The 23,943-nt window shown below is 32.0% G+C and overlaps 1 protein-coding gene across 1 annotated transcript; it reads left to right on the forward strand.

Moving 5' to 3' along the window:
* Positions 1–7,205: 7,205 nt before the first annotated feature.
* On the forward strand, positions 7,206–12,140 carry LOC132942386 (malate dehydrogenase, cytoplasmic). The gene is made up of 6 exons (XM_061010710.1): positions 7,206–7,539; positions 9,909–10,110; positions 10,183–10,468; positions 10,543–10,732; positions 11,437–11,661; positions 11,736–12,140. Exons 1-6 carry the CDS (start codon positions 7,537–7,539, stop codon positions 11,832–11,834), a joined length of 1,005 nt encoding a protein of 334 aa, XP_060866693.1. The 5' UTR covers positions 7,206–7,536; the 3' UTR covers positions 11,835–12,140.
* The last annotated feature ends 11,803 nt before the right edge of the window (positions 12,141–23,943 follow it).

The raw sequence follows: 23,943 nt of genomic DNA on the forward strand, positions 1-23,943 counted from the left end.
CCGAAGACAGTGTCCCTCGTTCCGGGCAACGCTGGGTCACGGGTCTCGGGCTCGCTGTCCTCCGGTGCGTTCAACACTTACCAAAGCCGACATGTGTCTGATCGTGTTGATGGTCGGCCTTGCGGCTGGAATCTTGTGGTTCATCTACGACCCGGGGTACGATATAAACATAAATGGCGGTAGGCTGAATTCTGCGGGTGCACCGCGGGAAAAGCATTTAAAAAAAATGCAAAAACCGCCACTGCTAAAGAGACTGTGGCACTTGGTCAGGCCGTCAACCTCAATGCGTTGCAGAAAAATTTGCCAAAAAAAACGTCGACACTCATGATTAACATTAACGAAAATACGCACATCAATAATTCATAGTATATAATAATCTAAATGTTGTGGTTTTTAGATAAATAAATATAAAATAATAAAAAATAGATACAAATGTTATCTTTTACATTTATTACATAAAATTTATATACTATTACCTATAGTAATTTTTGGTTGTTAGTTGTTATTTAACTTGTACATTAAAAAAAATTTTAATTATTTTTACTTAATATTTATACTATAAACATTTTCATTGGTTTTTAAATAATTTAATATAACTTTTTATAATATTGTTATCAGCTAACTTGTAAATTTAAAAACTTTAATACCTATTTATTTGTTTTATGATTGTTTACCTAAATATCTTTAATTTACTTTTAAGTATAAAATAAATTAAATTATGTTTAAATTTCATCAAACTATAAATTATAGAAGTTCAAAGTATTATAAATTTAAGGGTTTTTAATATTATAAATAAGTAATAAGTATATAACAATATAAGCTATATTACTATTATATACATATTTAGCCATGGTTTTTCTCATATGATTTATCCTCAGTATAAGGTCTATTGATTTATAAAATATATTCTAATACAAAATACAAAGTACAATTAATACAAATATACCATATTTTATACTTATATACAGTTACAAATATAATATAATACAAATTTATAACCATTAACATATTATTTTATGAATAATGTGTGATTTATATATTATTATTTATTTCAAATCATCTATCACCGAACACTTGTTACGTTTAAAAGAAGACAAAATATTTTTCATAATTTCATTGAAATATTTCAAATTCAGAACCCTATTAAATATACCATTATACAATATACCTAATAGTACAGTGTCCGCGGTCTAAAATGAACATTTTTACCAGAACGTACAAAGTGTCCCCGTTATGTATTTTAACAAAGTGACCGTTTATCGATTTGATCATGTTGTGAAACAAACAACTTTTACGAGCAATCCACAATTGCTCATTACGCCCAATAATGAGACGTCAGTACGTCACGCGGTTCTTATAAATACATTGGTCGCCGTTTAATTACGCCATTTACACCAGATAACAATACCGGTAAAAACATAAACCGGATGATAATAATAAACAAAAATAGAAAAAATAATAAAATGTACCTATATTGTGTTAGATTAAATATTTTACTTTCTTGATTTTTAATCAAGTACCTAAGAGTCTGGTAATTGAAATAAAAAAAGTCTGAATTTTGAAAACTTCAAGAATTTGTGTTAAATAGGATAATAATAAAAATGTAACTCAGTAATGATGAGTAGGTGGGTAATTTAGCTACCTTTTATATACAATATTAATGAGAGAGAGATTTGATATCACACCTAAGCAGTATAAGCGGTTCAATCCATAAAAACGTCGGCGTGAACAGTCCCAAAATGTCTATTATTAACTTTTCTCCTAAACTATGATAGCAAGAAAGTTGGTTGATAACTCATTAAAAAGGAATTATCAATTAGATACAGGATTTGAAATTCAATTTTTTTTAAAAAGACTATTTAATTTTTTTACAGGTAAAAAAGAGTTCTTTTAACTTAGCGAGGTAGATTTCCGAAACTATGGGACGGATTTTGTTTGTGGTCTTGTTAGATTCACATTGGCTAGGAGAAGTGCAGTGAAGATTTTCAGAACTTTATCTCCAATCGTTAATCCACTACAAAGCTGAAAAGCTGAAAAACATCAAAAAACGCCCAATAAAATTTGTTTTAATTTTTTTTAATGTTCTGTAGTGAATTAACTATTAAAGATAAAGTTCTGAATATCTTCATTGCACTTCTCCTAACTAATGTGAACATAACAAGACCCCAAACAACGAAATCCGCCCTCAGGTTTCTATCTCACTAAATAAAAATGAAAATGAAAATTATTTTTTGTGGGACTGTTCATACCGACGTTTTTGTGGATTCAAATTGTTATACCGCTTGGGTGTGATATCAGTTAATAAATTTCTAAAAATTAAAAATCAAGAAAGTTTACATGCCGATCCCTGACTTGGCAAGCGTTTTTTAAATGTAACTTATGTTATTACATGACGTGTTGGATATTGAATTTAATAATATATTATTAAAAATATTATTTGGAAAAGCAAAAAGGCATGTTTATAATAATATTATTTAATGTGGATACTTAACACCCTCAGAGTTTATAACACTAAAATGTTATAAATATGGGATACATTTTATAATAATTGGCTTTTTTATATATATAATATAAAAAAGGTGGTGAATATCGCTCTGCTGTACAGTAAGTTATAAGTGGGTCACTGTATAATGGATGGTATTAAATTTGAATCCAATGATATAATATCATTGTATACGAAAAACGATTCTGAGCGGCGACGGTTTGTCAGTGTGGATATATTATAGTATATTTCTATTGTTATTACGGTAGCTGGTAAGTTGAATTAATATTATAAAATTAGTAGGTAAGACAAAATAACTAAAATAGTTGTTCTTTGTTTTTTAACATGTATTTTCGTCCGAATTTGAACTTAAAATAGCTATAAAAATAAACTGTGTTAATGTATATTTTAGATTTTTTGGTAACAAAATTAACTACTATTACGTGGAGCATTGTTTTAAAATTTCTTAAACATTATCTTGTGCGATGGGAAAATTAATTTAATCGGTGCATTCGGGAGATCAACATTTAAAATTCTCAATAGTTTTCAAAAGCGGCCGGAAAAACAAAAAAAAGTGAAGGAAAAGCTGGAATTTTTACGCAAAAACGGTTTTTGAAAAAATCAATTTTGGTTTTTTGTGTAACAATAAAACAAATTACCGTAGATACATGAAATTTTCACTGAATGTTTATATTAGCATTTTCTGTACATGTTACAATTTTCAAAATATTTTGACTTGTTTTAAACGGTTTACAAAAATTTTCAGTTTCCAATTTTTTAGTTTTTTTTTTCCATACATGTCAATACAATTTTATTCGTTGGGTAAAATTGCTTGAAAATTGAAAACAGAGCTCATCCTAATATACTATTACAATGGTAGTTGAAAAATATTAAAAATACATGGTCATAATTTTTGTTTCTAAGCATTTAAAGTTCGAATTTTGACAAAATACTTAAAAATTATTTTGAGTTAGAAATTCTTAAACATTTTTCTTTTTAAATCTAAGATTTGAAAATTTAATTCAAGATTCCTCATAATTTTGTCTACTTTTATAAAAAAATTATTAGAAAGCCCAATAAAATTTTTACAATTTTTTTAAATTTTTCGACTCTTTTGAGCTATTTATAAGCTTTTGACGCTTTTTAACGCTTACAATTTTCAATTTTTTTCTAGAATAAATACTGTTTGAACACCTTGATTGTCAAACAGTGTAATCAAAGTTCATAATAAGTTGTCATTTCATATTTGTGAAATAAACAAACAAAAGGTGGGTAAATTGTTGTTGCTCTGCTGTACTGTAGGTTACAAGTGGGTCACTGTAATTTATGGTGTTAAATTTGAATTCAACAATATAATATCATTGTATAAGAAAAACGTTTCTGAATGAAGACGGTCAGTCAGCCTATGATATTAGTATATTACTAAAGTATATATTTTATGAAATTATTGTGAATAAATTAATACATTTACATACAACCTATTTACGTGAAACCTTGTTTTAAATTTGCAATCCTCAGATATAAAAATTAAAAATTGAACATTAATATACATTTTTAATTACAAAATAATTACAATATTTAAATTTGATACATTTTGTCAAAATTCGAACTTTAAATACTTATGAAAAAAAAATTGTGACTGTATTTTTAATAATTTTCAACTGCAATTGTAACAATATATCAGGAGCTTTGTATTACATGTTCACACATTTTTACCCAACAAATAACATTTTATTGATAATTATAGAAAAAAAAACTAAAAACATTTAAAACTGATAATGGCCGTAAACAGCTCAAAAAGAGTCAAAATATTTTCAAAATTTTATGGTGTATATAAAATGCTAATAAAAACATTCAGTCAAAATTGCATGTACCCACAGTCTTTTATTTTAGAGTTGGACCAAAGACCAAAATCGATTTTCTCAAGTACAGATTTTGGGTAAAATTCCCGTTTTTCCTTTATTTTTCTTTGGTTGTTCACGGCGCTTTTAAAAACTACTGGGAATTTTTTACTTTTGACTCCCCCTCCAACTAGATTCACTTTCCTATCAGAAAAGATACTGTTAAAGAAAATCCAAGCATTTATACTGTCCTAAAAAATGATAAAAAAAAGAAATAAAAAAAAAAAAGGAAAACCCCTAACCATTTAGGTAGGTGTATTATTTTGAATTTTTAATTAAGGCATAAAAGAATTTTTTGAATTTTTTAGGGCATTATAATTTTCAGCTTTAGTGTAATAAATAATAACTAATAATTTATAGGCAATATCATTGATCGAAATAATACACGGATAAGCAATTATAATAATATACAAAGAAATAGGAACTTGTTATCGTTATCATAATTCATAACGATGGTCGATGACACACGAACGAAATAGGTATTCAAATATTCATAACGACGTTATGTATATTTTATGCATTTTAACATTTACAAAAAATTTAACCTACCATTTTAAAATGTTCATAACTTGCTATAAAATAAAAAAGGTACCTACTCGTACCAATAACCGATAGGTACTGAAATGTATAGTGTATTAGCTAACAATAGTACAGTACTATGTATTATATAGGTAGGTACTCCTCACAGTTATATTTGTAGATTGTACCAACACTTATAACTATACTTATAAAGATTGTTGCATACATCAATCATGTATTCATGTAATTATAGGTAAAGATTTTTTTCTTTATATTGTTCGTTTTTTTTTATTTATATTTGATGAATGCGTTTTACGTCATTTATATTATCTTCCTATATGGCATTGTGGCTATGTGCCTATGTGTAAATAATGAATTAATTCAACAAGAAAATTATCATAGGTAGAGAATAGAGGTACCTAGTTTTAGTACCTACCTAGATATTTAAATATTACAACCATAGACATTCTAACAACCTAGAACGTCTTAGATATTATAAGCTATTATTAATAAATAGGTCGTAAATATTTGATAATTATACCTATATATTGTAAAATGCAAAAAGATAGGCATTACCCAATACTAGCTGCGTGAAAAGGTAACATATAGCCTAAAGTAGATATGCAGATATTCTCATACCTATATATTTAATGTAGTATTTAAAATATTGAATAAACATATACCAATTAGTATTAAAGTAAGTATGTACATAGGTTAGGTATATATGTTAGAAATGTTGTCTGAAAAATACAAATACCGCTAAATCATAATATACCTATCCATAAATCATAATACCTGTATTTTAATATAGACTATAATCAGTATAATCTATATTATAGTATTATACTATTAAGGTACTCATGAAGTATAATAACAGTCATAAATCATAATGTAATATATTATATAGACGCGGATTACACGTTAGGTACCTTGTACCTACGCTATTATACCGTGACTTAATGAGCCATTAGGTTTATAATTAGCCCCATTAGGTATACAATTTTTAATTTTCAACTGGCAAGATTATATTTTAATATTTTATTTGGTAGGTAGGTAGTTTAAAATCTTTTTAACAATCAAATTATAAAATTATATTCGATGAGGGAGGAGGGGGGGTTGACAAACATTAAGGTCTCGCGTATTTAAATTAAAAGAGGAAATGAGAAAGCTTAAAAACAAACGGCAAAAATCTTCAGGATTAAGTCTGTGTCTCGCGTAGTGGTGTCTGTGTTGATATGTTTTTAGAAAATAAAACAAAATATTTTCATTTGACAATAGCCAATTGGCTAAACGTGTGTAGAAGTATAGAAAACAATAAAACATTGGTACCTATTAAGTATACAATATATCTAATGTAGTAATATTTCTTCGTAAGTTTGTATTCGGTCAATACGTCAGGGCGTCAGGCATATATTTACATGACAAATGAATAATGATTATTATAAGTGTTTACGTTCTTACGTCTCATGTTTACCAGAAACTCGTGAGATTTCGTCACGGTTTTTAACACTCTTCATTCTTCATTGCTTTCACGCGGTAGTTATAGTGATTATAAATTGAAAATTAGTTCTTTCGTACAAATATTTGATAAACAATATTTTAAGACGTATATATACCGGCAGGACCTCACATAACATTTTGGGCCCCTGTACTAAATTTTTTTGCTGGGTCTGCACACAACTTTTTAAAAAATATCCCATACACGATTACTAGGCGATAAATAACAACATAACTATAAAATAAGTATTCCTATCAAAATTTCAAAAATTACAAATACATTTCAACGGGTTCCTGTACTCCAGGTCCAACAGCCCCCCTAAACATTTGATGAATCAATATTAAATAGTGAGCTGTCCTTAGTACTTACAACATTAGACGTGCCTAAAGAGTAAAAACCTAAAACAGTAAATGATGCTGACATGCTGACATGCTGGCAAGTGACGACTGCGGATTGGTGGACCAGTGGGAAATTTTTTTTTTCCTTCTACGCGTCTCTAGGTACTCTCTAATTCTCTGCGTCTCTGCGTCCTAAGATAATCGATGTTTTAAATCCTGATAATAATATATCGAAACTATAATATACGACTATCGTATAATATAATAATAATATTAAGACTGTCGAGTGTCGATGTTCAATAAAATAATATTAATATAATATGTTGGCCATCCTTAGCGATATTGCGATAATCTCAATTCTCGACGACGACGAGTGTGACGACGTGTGCGCTGCAGTGAGCACCGCGTGTGTGCGCGCGCACCGTTTGATAACGGCTCGTTGCAGTAATAATAATAATAATTGGATATTGGAATAACAAATTAACAAGTAACAATTTTTATCTTTGCTGACCCCATGCACGCAAGTCTACTACTCGCTCCGATTATCACAGTTTTTAATTTTTATACCTATTATCATAATTATTCATAACATATTTACGCTCGACGCATATTATTACGAGCCACGAGGTCACCTCGTATTTCATACTCTTCCGCCGGCATCCAACGGTCGAGAATCCCAGATCACATTTCGTGACCGCACCGGCAGTCAATCGAACGCCATTCCTAAACAGACACCTCGAGTTGGTTTACCAATTGACATAACTTCACGAGGACGCACCCCAAACGACAACTACGACGATGGTGAGTATAATAGCCGTCCGTTTTTTTCCTCTGTGGGTAGAAATCGAAAACCTCTTTTTTCCCGAACGATGTTGATGATTCTTTCCCTCACAACAATATACTGTTTAACCCGTGACCTTTGTGTCCTTCAAGACGTCTACGCCCGTGTGGAGACGTGTGCGGTTGATGTTACGGGTGTATGGACAAACAACCAAACAACTAGTCGCATAGCCGGACCCTGTGATCGAGACCGTCCCCAGCGTTTGACATCCTTCCTTGCAACTTTCCGAATTCTAGAAGGTTTCTATTTATTCCCCGACCACGCAGCTAAACGGCTGGGTTAAAAATCATGCAATTTTCAAACCGATTAGACATTTGTATCTATTGCAATATAATATACTAACCTGCGCTACTTGAAGAAACAGTTTGTTTTGTGCGCATTTATGTCGGGGACCATAATATAGAGAGATATATAGGGATTAATATTTGTAGAGAGCCACATCAAGAATAAAGATTATTTGAGGTTCATACAAATTCAATGTTCTTACTTTTTAACCGAAGAAATTGAAGGCAAACTCAATAAATAAATCCTAATCAAAGTTAACAGAATCATTCAATTTATTATAAATTTGTGCGTTGTTATGAAAAGTCTGTAGGTAGTTAGAACATATTATGTAAGTAGGTATCTTACATTAAAATATTAAGTAATTGTTATGATTAGGAAGATTTATTTATAACCAATAACCATATTTTAATCATTCCTATTCTCTAAAAACCACTTAAATTAAAGTATGTTACCCACATTTGAATTACTTAGGCACCTATAATCTATTCTTACAACTTACCTAAATTTCGTCATAGACCATAGTATAAGCAAATTTGAATATTTGAACTATCACTGAAGCTTTAACTTTTTTTAATTTAATCATAATAATCAGCACAAGTTAACTTTTTAATCATTGACCTTTGTCTATTATATGGAGATTACATTTTTTTTTTTAATTACCTATTTAAATCAATTATATTATATATTATTTTTCATGTTGTTTAAATAAAAAAATACATTAAGTAGGTAACCTAACCTACCTAGGTACTATATTATGCAATTTAAAATAAAACTATAATTTAACATAATATTCCAGATTAGGTATATTATTTGTACCTATATCTTGTTGAAATTTTCCAACATATCTATTCTCATTGCAATATTTATAATTGTTGTTTTTCTATGAATTATATTGTACCTATTTTAATAAAACAGATTTACGATTTTATGGAAATCATTATTATTAATTTGAAATAAATACTTTCGTTTAAAGCTCTATACCTACTTATTAACCACTTTTTTTAATTAAAAATATTATTTTTATCTCTCTGAATTGCATGTTTTAAATAGAGAATATAGGTACATGAATAAAAAAAAAATACTGATTAAATATTGTTATCTGGATTAAATAATAAGTATTAAGTAATTTAGTTAGTTACCTAATTCTTTGTTTAACTGCAGATATTGCCATAAACATTTTTATCATATATAATATTTATTAAGTACCTACTATATTTCAATGACAATTAATTTAAATTTATATTTGACAATTTTACAAGGTTACTTATTCTTAAGTTTGTAGTAAAGTATTAAGATATTTGAAATTGTACCTAAGCTTATACAGTTATACCTAACAGAGCTTATATTAATATGTTTTTTTAACCAGTTGCACCAGATTCTTTTTAAAAACAGCTTATGCCTTATATAGTTACCTATATACTAGGTTAGATGTTTTCTAGAACAAATTTTTTCACAATATTACAAACTAGAAATTATGCAATTTTTCCTCTTGTTTTATTTAATTGATCAAAATAAACACCACTGAGAAAATTAAATTATGTTCTGTATACACTTAATTTATAAATTAAAATATTCTCAATTTTGCTATTCTTCTTTGTTATTTAGGTATATTAAACTATTTTTAATAGTAAGTATTAAGAAACCGTTCAGCTGTATAGTAGGTATTACCTCGCCATTGAGTAGGTCACTCTTATGTGTTTTAAATTGAATTTGAATTCAATAATAAATCATTGCATAGGTATGAAAAAATTCTGAGTGGAAGCGATGTACATATTATTTTTTCATTATAGTAATAAGATTAGTTTTTCGTTAGGTAAATTAATATTTTCCAAAAACATAAATTATATTATATTGGTAATAATAATTATGATATATTAAGTATATTATTGTTATTATACTCGTTATTAATTTATACGTCAACATTATGGTACAGTAGAAATAAGTCCATGATATAAATAGCTGATTTACGTTTGTGATTTACCCATCTGTATAAATAGCTAAAATGACTCAATATATTACAAAATATTTAACTTACTTTTATTAGGCTGAAGGTGAACCAATCCGTGTAGTAGTAACGGGCGCTGCTGGCCAAATTGCATATTCATTGATATCTATGATTGCCAATGGAGATGTATTTGGAACGAAACAACCAGTCATTTTACACCTCCTAGATATCTCTCCTGCAATGGGAGTGCTTGAAGGAGTTTGCATGGAAATTGATGATCTTGCTTTACCCCTGGTCAAAGGTTAGATAATTTAATTTAAATACTTAAATGTCTGTAGAACTCAATTTTACTAATAATTCATCTTATATTTAGGCTATGTAAAAACAACTGAACCAGAAGAAGCATTTAAAGATGTTGATGCTGCTTTCTTGGTGGGTGCAATGCCAAGAAGGGAAGGTATGGAAAGAAAAGACTTGCTGTCAGCTAATGTGAAAATATTCAAAGTACAAGGTGAAGCTTTGAACAAATATGCTAAGAAAGACGTCAAAGTTTTGGTTGTTGGAAATCCAGCAAATACCAATGCTTTAATATGCTCTTTTTATGCTCCTTCCATACCTAAAGAAAACTTCACTGCTATGACAAGACTTGATCAAAACAGGTATAATTAAAATAATTAATATTTATAAATTTACAAATTGAATAATATTGCTTATTTTAAAATAAAAAATATAGAGCTCAATCAGCTATTGCTAAACGTCTTGGACTATGTGTAAGCAATGTCAAGAATGTAACAATTTGGGGTAATCATTCATCAACTCAATTTCCAGATGTTTTTAATGCATCAGTTACATCGTCTGACAGCTCAAAAAGTGTATATGATAGCATAAATGATTCACAATGGCTTGAAGGTGATTTTATTAAGGTAAGAAATTATGTTGAACTGAATAATTGTTATTAGTTTGAATTATATTTAATGCTGCACTCTACAGGAGCCGGTAAGACCGAAACATTTTTTTGTAACTGGTTACCGGTTTTAGGGGATTTTAGAATTGTTAATTACTTCTCAAAATTTAAACTTACAAACCGGGAAGCTGTTATACCAGACCCAAAATTGATCATGATGACCGGATTCCGTTAAAAACCAGCAACCGGTTTCAAGCCCTGAATTTCAAACATATATACATATATATAATTATATAAATACAGTGGCATTATTTGGAGTAAAATCACGATGTAGCGAGCTTCTTGAATAATGTTTTTAACTCAATTGCGTAGTTGCGTGTGGTCTAATGAAGACCTCGGGCAGTTAGTGGAACAATAAGTCTAATCAAATTGTTCATCATAATTATGTAAAAATATAATATCATAAATCCCACAATTTAATTTCCAAGGAAATGTTCAAGACACTTAATATTTATTCACCTTCATTATCATTATTATCATATTTTAATCAATTATTATTTAGTTTAATACGCATCAAAAGAGTTAACTAAGGTTGAACAATAAACTAAACCAATTTTATAAAAAAAAATTTAAACACCTATGTATAATACTATATAATATTGAATTAGTACCATTAAAATAGAAAATACCAATCATCATAAATCATAATTAATTTAATTTTAGACAATTCAAACTAGAGGAGCTGCTGTGATTCAAGCTAGAAAGATGTCGTCGGCTATGTCTGCTGCTAAAGCAGCTGTTGATCACATGCGTGACTGGTGGTCTGGAACTGCTAGTGGTTCTTGGGTTTCAATGGGTGTTATCTCGGATGGTTCATATGGTGTGCCAAAAGATTTGATTTATTCTTTACCAGTATCCATTTCAAATAAGCAATGGAAAATTGTCCAGGTATAGCTTTATAAAAGGAATGATTTATTATTTTGAATTTTCCTTATTTATATAATTATTCACATTATGTATAGGGTTTGAAAATAACAGACTTTGCAAAGAACAAATTGGATTTGACAGCTAAAGAACTACTTGAAGAAAAAGAAGAGGCTATGGCTGTTTGTAATGCTTGACATGTGTTACCCCCAACCAACTGTAAGCTCTGAATCTGCTGCTGTATCCCGGGCACGATTTTTTTTTTACTAGTGATTAAACACGAGGTTTGGGGGTTGTCCCAATCTCAAGATTGTCATTTATCATTCATACTTAAAGATCTTACAATGCTACATTCATTCCCAAAAATGTATGCACTGTTTATTTAATTTATATGTTACTACATCTAAATGTATTTAGTATGTATCATAGTATTTATAACAATTATGGTAATGGATTTTTATTTTTATTATAACAAAAAAAATATATAAGGTGCCCGGATATAATTTGTTTTTTTTAATTTTTTACTTAGTGAAAGTTTAGAAACTAATTCTATTGTATTATATTACTATTTACCAATTAATTAAGTTTGTAAGTAGAATATTGATTCTATTCAAACAACCTATGATAAAAAATAATTGCTAATTATTAACATTAATCATAATATTATATTATACAATAGTATATATTGTGTATTGATAGTTAATGTTATTAACAAAGATTAAGGATTTAATTTATATGCATAAAACTGGAAAATGTATTACAATAGGTTCCCCATGAGTTGTTAATAATGTAATAAAAAGAAATTTGAGCGTAAATTCACAATAATTATTTATAATTGTCCAAAGTTAAAACTTTGACTAATTTTTCAAAATCTCGAAAACATGCAAATTAATTTTCAGTTAAAGAAATTCATAAAAATATTTCTTTTCATAGTTAACATTCAAAAATTTAATAGAAGATCCTTCATAAGTTTTTCTACCTTTTACGAAAAGAATTTACCGAGAAGTAATGCTATTTATAACCATGAAAAAGTTTCGATTTTTATTAACTTTTTTTTAGTTATTAAGTTTGGTTATTTATTTAAGTATACTTAGCTGATACACCAGTCTCCATTCAATTTTTTTTTAGATTTTGAGCAGTGAGGAATCTAGTGTTTTACAATGAGGTTTATTTTTTTTTTATCCTGTATACAAAATTTCTACCTGAAGGAGTGCTTTGATTTCAACATATTGTATCTTATCTTTTAGCAAATTGGACCAAGATGGTACTTTAGAGAGGTCGTTTATCGATTTTCTCAATAGTTTTTTTTATGCCACGGGAAAAACCACTGACAAATTACAAAAACCGCCAAAAATGGGATTTTAATTTCTAACGCTTTGTTTATCACCATTGAAATGAATAAAAATTAAAATTAAAATATAATAACAATATAAAATATTTAGACTGACAGTCCCCGCTCAGAATCGTTTTTCGTATACAATGATATGATATTATTGAATTCAAGTTTAATACAATCCATTATACAGTGACCCACTTGTAACCTGCTGTACAGAAGAACGACATCCACTCACCCGCTCTTTATATATATATGTATATAACCAATTAATTGATTTAAACATTCATATTATATGCATAATTATAATTAAATATGTATTACCCAATCATACTCACTGACAATAGCTTTACAAATATTCTTACATATTTCCGTGATGTAGATAATTATACTATTTTAAAGATGCATAGAAGTAGGTATGTAGGTTTTAAGTCAGATAACTTCCGGGCCTCCATACCAGTGTACTCAGTGAGGCCAAGTAATCTTTCTGATATCTAAATAAATAATAAAAAAAATGCCGATAAGATATTTGACAAATCAGTGAAATTTTTGAATGCCTTGGTGGTCAAATGGTTGGAAATAGATCCCCCATGCACTGGAGTCCAGTATAATATGGTAATAATAAAATTTTTATTTTTGGTAAGAATTTGGTAGTCTTTTCAATAATTCAGTGATCAGCAAGAGAAGATATGTACAAGTCGCTAAACAAAAAATAGTTTTTAGTTTTAAGCACGTTAACTAAAATTACTGAAAATATGTTAACTCGTTATGAGACAAAAGGTATATTAAAAATGATAAATACCTTAAAAAAATTTTTATGTCAATATTTATGGGAGATATTTTAGAACGGTCCAATGCAATGCATGTAGTAATAAATTACAGTCCGTTCAAATTCATTTATGTTGTAGACATTTACTAGTCATTGATATGTACATATAGGTTATGTACATAATTCAGCATTTCAAAACAAAAAACAATAACCCAACGTAAAGATTTATTGATGAAGACGATAATAAATAACATGTCCTAGGTATAAGACGCGTGTCTCACTTATTTGCTTATAACACTTATTACTTATTAGGTATCTATACCATTCGAACTATTTTGAACTATCATCATAAAGTATTTTTTTTATAGACTAAAATATGTGCTTACCATTATACCATAATAATTACTTTTTACTATATTTTAATTTTTAGATTTTCAGTGTGGGGCAAGGTAGTACATAATATTATTTGGGCCTGAAAAAATAGAAAAAATCGTAAACAAGTGTATGTATAATAATATGTAAAAACTAAAAATAACAAATAATCATACATTAGGTAAATTGTTGAGTCACATTTTTTTATATAATTAATAGGTTTTATTTCATTCTACGAAAATTCGTCAATGATGTTTCCAATGAGCCCCTGTTTTTTTTCGATTTCGGTGTATTTATAATTTATAAATTTTTTTTTCAATTTCAATATAAACTATACAATGGTAGGTATATGGTATATTGAGATACCGGTATAATCGTCAGCCGTTTAGGAATTTGCCTGCACGCATAGAAATCTGAGATTAAATCAACTCCTAAAAGTGTCAAAATTATTGACATTTGAGGGTCGTTTTTGAGCTAAGGCTAATCTGTAGTTGATTTAACATTGATTTAGTTTAAAATTATTAACACTCATAAGAAATGACTTATAACATGTTCAATTAGTTGTTATAACATCAAATATTGTCAATTTAACTTCAGTCTATACTTAAAATCAGAAACTCTAAGGTCAAATCAACATGACTATGAGTTTAATTAAATTCTTTTTAGTAGTTGAAATTACTACATCTAGTGTTAAAACTAATACCTAATGATTTCATTCGGACATAAGAAACTTTCAATTTAACAATATTATCTTGTAATTCAAATCATAAGTATTTGCTAATTTAAAATAAAAAACTATTTGAATTGACTAACAATCATTAGCTTGAAACTAGTATTTATTGCTTCTATTTTGACCAAAAATAGTTTTCAAAATTAAAATAATAAATTATTCAAATTAACTAATAATCATTAGTTTGAAACTAGTACTTATTGCATGTAGGTAATTTGACAAAAAATAGTATTCAAAATTAAAAAGTTATTCTTATGTATTGTTGATACATTTTTGATAGGTACATTCAATATTAATTGTCTAGTTACTATTTCATAATATATACACAATAAATAGCAAAATAAGACAATTATGGGTAACTCTTTTTAAACTTACTGACTATTTTGTTGAATTAATTAATTATTTAAAAAAAAAATAAGTAAATAAATAAATACAAAACGCATGTACTAATAATTAAAAGAAAACATTTATTTGTTATAAATATATAGTAATTACATTTACAAATTGTATACATAATATTAATATTGATAATTATTACTTACATAAATATATAAGTTGTAGTACCTACTTTTATAATAAAATATTTTATACTAATATAAACTAAAAAGAAACAATGTTTAGTAACAAATTGTATTTTGTACTTTGAATTTCAGTCATAAATATATTAAAAAATGGTTAAGTTTAATTGTTATAAGGAAATTTAAAAGAAGGATATATACCTAACTTTTAATACATATCAAAGGGCATACCTTAGAGTTGCATATCTTTTATTGTTTCCTATAATACGTAATACTGTAGGTGTAGGATCACACAAATCATGAACATAATATCCAACTATATTATTATTATCATTAAGGTTATCGCCTCCTATTTCATATGCATGATAATGGAAATCATAACCAATAGTATTTAAGGGTTTTAATAAAAAAAAGGGAATTTTACTTTCTCCAACAAGTATAAATACAATTTCACCAAAGATGCTTCCATCCAGGTTTGTTTCCATAACAACCAAAACTTTTTTTTTATAATATATACCTTTAAACTCTAACCATGAAGCTAGAAAACAATTCATTTTTAATTCTTTAGGAAGTTGTGTAAATATTGTTGGAGAAAATTCTGAAGAAGAGTTAATACATTTTCCTAAGCCAAGTTTTAAGTTTTGATCTTTAAATTTATTATTTAATAGTAAACGATTAACCATTTGCAATTGTAATTTATTTGCTATAGTATACCCAAGATTAATCCGACAAGGGATAACATTTGCTAATGACTTGAGAATTTTGTGTTTGGCTTCAAACCGAATACTAGATGTTAAAATAATTGGACCATTTTTTCTTAGAATATGACCATAATGAGTAAGCATGTGGAATTTAGGTTTTAAAGTACTTTTAGATAAAAGTAAATATAATTTGTTGTGTTCATAAACAAGAGAATCTAATAAAAATGAACTATCTCTTTGTATTTTACGAGCACAGCATAAATCAGTTATTCGATATAAAAGGAGGTAGAGTTTCCAAAAGTTTGATGATGTTGGAACCAATTCACCAACCATCAGGCTGAAAAATCTGATTAAGCATAACATTTCAGAAGCTGACATTATTAAAATACCTTTTTTAATATTAGTTTCACGAATCAGTGGAGGTACATTTTTACGCTCTGTGATACCATAATTAAAATAATGTAATCGGTTATTTAACTCATTCAATGTAAAACATCCTTGATCGATAAGACCTCCAATTATTAGTGCCATATCGTACCGTGCAACACCTTCAGGTATGTCATGCATGAAGTCGCAAATTAAATTTTCAGTGACATGAAAGTGTTGAATTTTGTGAAAAATACATTGCTCACGAACCCCAGTTTCAGATACATTATTATGTTTAATATCAGACTCATAATTAATTACATTTCTAAGAAAAGTATTTGATTGATGGCACATTTGTTGGAGATCTTGTTTTGGGGATCTACATATACGACAGTAAAAATTAGCTGTGAAACTCTCAACAAACCCTAAAATGGAATTTAAACCCAAATTATCACCCAGGACTAAACCAAGGGTAAAGTAAATTTTGATTTCTTCACCGTTAATACAAATCATAATGCCTTCTTCTTGCAAACTTACTAATTCTTTTATAAGGGCCGAAAACATTTGTTCATTGGAAATTGATTGATATCCTCTATCTTGTGTGTGAAATAGAAATGCAGGAAATATATTATCAAGTGAAGATAAGTACTCTGGGGGAAGCCCCGCAACTGTGTAGTAAACACATCCCATTTTGTGGATACCGGAATGAGACCCAAGAGGATTCCCTAACTCTACATCATCATAATAAAGGAATATTGGGAATACAAATTGATTTTTAAATTTGGATCTCATGTTTTTCCATGTAGAACCATCCAAAAAAGATGTTAGTATTTCTTTATTGTTTAATGAATCATTAATATAATTATTTACAATTTTAAAAACATCAGGTAATTCAAAAAAATATTTTAGATTTTTTCTCATTGATAAAAGATGACCTTGAACTGGTACCATTACAATTTTATCATTACCATCAACATTCCTTTTTTCTTTTGTATAGCCAACAACTATAGTTTCTGGTTTAAAGAAAACATTATGTTTCAAAAAGGTTTTAGTTCTGAGATATTCAGTTTTGACACTTGAAAATGAATTTTCTACAGTTTCAAACATATTTTCAATTGTTGAGTATTCTGAAGAGTTAAGTTTTCTCAAAACTGATAAAACTTTTCTTTTTATATCTACTATTAATTCACTAGAAAATATATTTATTATTCCTTCAATTATTTCTTGTAATAATGATCCACTTACATTAGATTTAGTCATTAAATTTGCAATAAAACTTAGTATAACTTTTTCAACTTTTTTTTTAAATGGCGGTAAATTAATATTTTCTGTATCATCACTTATGTCAGAAGAAACTAATTCATTTAATAAAACTGTTTGTTCAGATAACTCATAATTTGTATTGTCATTATAGTTAACTAGAGGATCACATTTTAAAGGATTTATATTAATGGACTCATTTATAATTGTATCTGTAGTATAAAAGTCCTTACTGCCGACCCAGAGGTCGTCGGCCGACTCAGCTACACTTAATATTTATTTTAGCCAGTTTTTTTTGTTATTGCCCCACGCTCCTATTTAATAAGCACCGCAACGCAAGACACGGAGGGAAGTGGACACTGTGTGATTAATTTGAGACTAGATGTCAATGAATAACAACAAGTAATACGTTCTTGTGACGGGCCAGAAGCACCGCCTTACTATTCATAAGAAAATTACAATATTTTATATTTATATGCAATGGGCGCCCACTAACTAACTCTACGGGGACAATTTATAATATTGTTACAAATAATATATAATGTCATATCATCAAAATAATAAACAATGATGTTTTACAATGATAATGAATAATATTGTAATCACCGGTCTCCTCGGTATCCGCTGATTACCATCGACAGTGTTGCCACTCGGTCCTTCTCAACGGTCCACTGGTCCACACGACGATCTAACGCTGGCTACTGGGAATCCCACGATGGCCCACGAAGAACAGGTTAAACCAATAAATCAAGCCGTGGTCCACGGGAGGCACCGTGAAATGCACTGTTGGAGCCGCGGAAGACGACACGACCCGCACGTTGCCGGCACACAACGCGACACAAAATCGACGGCTACAAAACAAACGCGATCACGAGACAACAAGTCGTTTTAGCGTGCATTTGGTGCGTACAATTAGTACAATGTACCACAGGTGATCGGCGTAAAACTGTACCCGGACGGATAGACCAAAAGGGGAAAAAACACGCAAAACCGCCACGGCCGATACGTGACTCGGCACACTCAGAACCACCGATCACGTGAAGGTAGTCTGTCGCGCGAAACCCGGACGTGACACAAGAGCCGGGGTTGCCGCAGCAAAAGTTGCGACGAACGGACGACAACGCACTGACGCGGCGGTGACGGGTTCGCGGTGAGACGGCAGACGGCGATACAGATGGAACAGGCGGGGCGGGGTATCGAATCTTCTCGATGTGGAGTCGACCGTAATTACCGATGACAATTTATTGTTGTCGATAACGATATGGCGGCCAAATTACGGTATTGGGTATTTCCACAGATATCCGACATCCTCCCCCTAGTAAGACGAGCACGTCTTACTACCGAACACTGCCGGATCTTAAGCTGCAAACTGTTGAAACCTGAAGATTGAACTGATGAGGGTTGGATTTGTACTAACCGATTAACCTGAAAATACATTCTTTTTTTTTTTTGTAAAGACACATTATAATAGTAACAATTTTAAATACAGATTAGGATATAATTCAAATGCCAGGGCGTATAAATACATAAATTACAAGTGCCCCTAATTTTTTCTGGCAGCTAACCAAAATGCCCCCTCCCCCCCGTGACTCACGACCGCGGTGCCTAGGCGCAGGTGCAAAAGAGTGTATAAGTCAGAGAAGGGAACAATAAAATAAAAAATAAGAAATAAACAGACATAGAGATAGAATGGAGATTTAAAATCTCTATGGATGGCTAATAAGCTTAACCACTTTTACTACCGGACGGGTCACGATACCCGTAGCAGTTCGGAGCCGGACGACTCGGACAACCTTGTCGGAGTCTGGTAATACCTCTATCACGCGACCCATACGCCATTTCAACGGCGGAGTGTTGGCGTCTTTTATTACGACCATATCATCAACCGATATATTTGGAGCGTCACTGGTCCACCGACTGCGAATCTGGAGAGTTTGGAGGTATTCATTGCGCCACCGACGCCAAAACGCTTGAACACATTGGCTGACCAACTTCCACCGCTGTTCCAAGGTCCGAGTTGTGTTTGGAATGTCTGCTTCAGGAACGGCAAGTAACGGTCTGCCTATAAATCGAGGGATGCGGACACATTGTAGATTGGATAAATCGGTAACGAAACTGCACCAGATCTCCGCGATATCTGAAGGCAGCTGTTCATCCCATGACAGCCCAGCTTTCCATACACGTTGCATTAATGTTTTTGCAAAGAATGTGACAGGTGATAAGAGTCCGAGTGGATCGAACATTCGCGCTATCAAGGACAACATACCGCGTTTCGTGCAGACGTGTCGTTCGGGTTGAAAAATATACATAAAGGCGTCATCTTGATGGGACCATTGTAAACCCAATACCTTCGTCCCTGTGCCAGTAGAATCATCGAGCGACAGTGGTTCGCACGTTCTGTCCTCGGAGGGGATCTTATCAAGTAGGACGGGCGTATTACTGGCCCATTTTTTCAACTCCATGCCAGCACAATGTAAAACTCGAATAAGACCATCTTGAAGGGAGAGGGCCTCGTCCAACGTGTCGCCGCCTGCGCAGATGTCATCCACGTATGTCTGATATAATAAAGCTTCCTTTACGAATGGAAGGTCACTACAATCCTGCTCAGCAATAGACCGCAACACCTTGATCGCGAGGTAGGGGGCACAGTTGATGCCGTAAGTCACAGTGTTGAGTTCATAAGCTTGCAACATTCGATCGGGCGATGATCTCCACAAAATATGTTGGTACCGTCGATGCGACGGAGATACAGATACCTGACGGTACATCTTGCTTATATCAGTTGTGAAGGCAAATCGGTGAACCCGATACAATAATAGGACGTCCACAACATCGCGCTGTAACTTCGATCCCGGAAGCAAGCAATCATTCAAAGAAACGCCGGAATACGATGTCGCGGAAGCATCGAACACTACTCGTATTTTCGGGTCTTTATCGGTAGGGCGACAGACGGCATGGTGTGGGATGTAGTAATCCCCATTGGACTTGGCTGGAGACATGTGTCCCAACGTCAAATACTCAGACATGAAATCACAATATAAACTTCGGAGACGAGGGTTAGTGGCTAATTTCTTCTCCAAGTGCTCGAAGCGCTTCTCAGCTACGGCGCGTGAGCCACGGAAAGTGTCAACAGAAATTGCTTGGCGGAACAAGAGCGGTACACAAAAGCGACCAGAATTATCGCGGGTACAGCCATCACGAAATATTGCTTCACACTGCCCCTCCTGCGTAAACTGTTCTGGTGCCGCGTCGGGTTCTTCGAGCGCCCAGAACTTCTCTAGCAGCGTTTCGACAGAAGTAGTAAGTGATGTATGGCAAGACACAGAAATATTGGAAGTTGAATTTGAAACCGGCCCGATGATCGTCCATCCAAATACCGTTCCGAATGCTGTCGGAAAAGCATCGCCTACAGACACACGTTTTCCATTTAGAATTTGGGCAAACAGGTCTGCGCCTAATAAAACATCGATGGTACCAGGGTTAATAAATGAGGGATCCGCTAGGGCAAGATGCTGATATTTATCTGCTATCGAACGGGATAGCGGTTGTCGTGGCATATCAGCCGTAATCGTCGGAAACACCCACGCATCAAAATTGAAGACGGGATCTGGTGAAAATCTTGGTTGTACTTGACAGCGCACTAACCCCAAAACGTTTTGTACCTGAACACCACCGATACCGGATACAGGTAATGTCCACTTTTGCATCCGGAGTCCCAAACGATTCGTGCACTCCGAAGTAATAGCACTAATTTGTGAGGCTGAATCAATGAGCGCCCGGACCGTATGCAACACGCCAACGTTGTCAGACATGTGTATGAGAGCTGTACCGAGAATGACCGACGGTGAAGTATTTTGGCCAAGACATGACGATGTGGTGGCAACGTCTGGTTGCCCCTCATCCGATGAATTCTCTTCTTTGGACGGAGCAGCAAATCCAGCTGAATGCAGAAGCGAGTGATGCCTTCGGGAGCATTGACCGCATACATTTGAAGACTTGCACTTAGTCACCCAGTGTCCTGTACGTAGGCATCGAAAACAAATCTTATTGACTCGCGCCCAATTGTTACGATTTTTTTTGCGTCCAACCCTTGAACTTTGGGCATGACGTTAGACCATGAGTACCCGTGCAACATTTGCAAGACGGTGATACCTTTGACGGGTTGCTACTTGTAACCATAGAGGTATGCAGTGGCGGCTTCCTCGCATTATGAGATGCAGTCTTAGTAGATTTGTGAGAGTTTGTTTGTTTTGATGTAGGCTCTGGTGGAATGCATTCTAATATGGCCACACGAGATTTTACAAACTTCAACAACTCTTGTACCGTAGGAAACCCGTTGGCTAGTTGGGCTTCGAATAACTTGATGCTATAGGTAGGCAAGCATCGAGCGGCTATGGAGAATAATATAAAATCGCCTAAATCTGGTAGCTGCAGGGACTCGAGCAACGATACGCCTTCATCGAATACCACTAACAATTTGTTTAACTCAACTAAATTTTCTGAAGGAGCTCGTGGTGCGTTTAACAGTTTCTCGATTAGTGAGCGTGCCACCAGACGGGGTTTGTCAAATCTTTCCTCGAGAGTGGACCACGCCAGCCTGTAATTGTGGTCTGATACCGGAATGCCTCGAATAGCATCTCGAGCAGCCCCCTTGCAACACCCAACCAAGTAGTAGAACTTATCGATATCGGATAAATATGTTCGATTGTCCACCGATGTTGTGAATCGATCACGAAATGTAACCCACTCATAAATGTCGCCATCGAACGTGGGCAGTGGTATCTCAGGTAAGCGGGTAGGTTTGATGACTTGACCACCACTAGACCTCACAGAACCTGCTTTAGTTGATTGGACGGCACCTGGGCTCACATCTATGGCAACATTGTCGGTAATCACTTGTTCGTCTGACTTTTGGACATTCTGGCCGACATCGTTTAATGACACCTGTGAACCGCCGTGTGTAGACGTTGTTATTTGGTCGGGGCAGTATTGCATAAAACGATGGGCGGTTGCTTTTGAAAACGAGACCAATTCGAACATCTCGACGCCCTCCGTGTCGGGATATTCATTGTCAAGCTCTAAATCCAACAAATAATTCAACAATGCTTCATCTTCGATGGTAAAGGACGACAACAAGTGATCGAGGGATTCAACCATTACCAATAGCTGGGGTACCACAGACGTGTCCTCCGCACTCCGAACGGCCACACTATGGACTGCACGTATTTTATTGACGTAACTCTTGCGTTTGACTTCACAACTACGTTTCAACCGCTTGACCCGCGCGACTTCTTCATCACCAGCCATGACGACGGATTTTTTTTTTTTTTTTTTTTTAATATGCAAATACAATTAAATACTAAGCGCAAAATGAAATAATTTAGCCCAAAGTAGATTCTCACGCGACCAAGGGCGCGCTTAACGCGACAAAATGATCAAAATTATTCAACAAATTAAATAAAAGGAGCGCGACAAGTAGCGCGCTTCACGCAAAAATAATAATAATAAATTATTAGACGCAAAATCAAAATATAATAAATCACAAAGCAATAAAAGCGCTTTTACGTGAAATAATAATAATTAAAATCAATAACGCAAATAAAAATAAATAGAAACGACAAGTTGCGCGCTTCACGCAAAAATAATAATAATAAATTATTAGACGCAAAATCAAAATATATTATTACGTCAACAAACGCGCGCTTAACGCTAAATAATAATAAAAATTATTAATTTGCAGAGCCAAACATAAATCAGAACACCACAATTAATGCGCCTTTCGCGAAATAATAATACAAAAGGAATTATTCGACAAATTAAATAAATAACGCGGCAAGTGACGCGCTTTACGCAAAAATAATAATAATAAATTATTAGACGCAAAATCAAAATATATTAAATCACAAAGCAATAAAAGCGCTTTTACGTGAAATAATAATAATTAAAATCAATAACGCAAATAAAAATAAATAGAAACGACAAGTTGCGCGCTTCACGCAAAAATAATAATAATAAATTATTAGACGCAAAATCAAAATATATTATTACGTCAACAAACGCGCGCTTAACGCTAAATAATAATAAAAATTATTAATTTGCAGAGCCAAACATAAATCAGAACACCACAATTAAACAATCAATACGTTGATCACGGGTAAAACGTGTAAAAGCAAAATAATTATGCAATAACAATTACACGTAGCTTAGGACGGGCCCATAAATCCTAAACGGAACACTAAACAATATGTGGATATAAC

Source organism: Metopolophium dirhodum, chromosome 4 (genome assembly GCF_019925205.1).
Source record: "Metopolophium dirhodum isolate CAU chromosome 4, ASM1992520v1, whole genome shotgun sequence".
Taxonomy (NCBI): domain Eukaryota; kingdom Metazoa; phylum Arthropoda; class Insecta; order Hemiptera; family Aphididae; genus Metopolophium; species Metopolophium dirhodum.

Excerpts from the sequence above, each read along its gene's own strand:
- LOC132942386 (XM_061010710.1), top strand. Across the intron at positions 10,469-10,542 it reads ACAAGACTTGATCAAAACAG|AGCTCAATCAGCTATTGCTA; the intron begins GTATAATTAAAA and ends TAAAAAATATAG. Across the intron at positions 11,662-11,735 it reads AGCAATGGAAAATTGTCCAG|GGTTTGAAAATAACAGACTT; the intron begins GTATAGCTTTAT and ends CATTATGTATAG.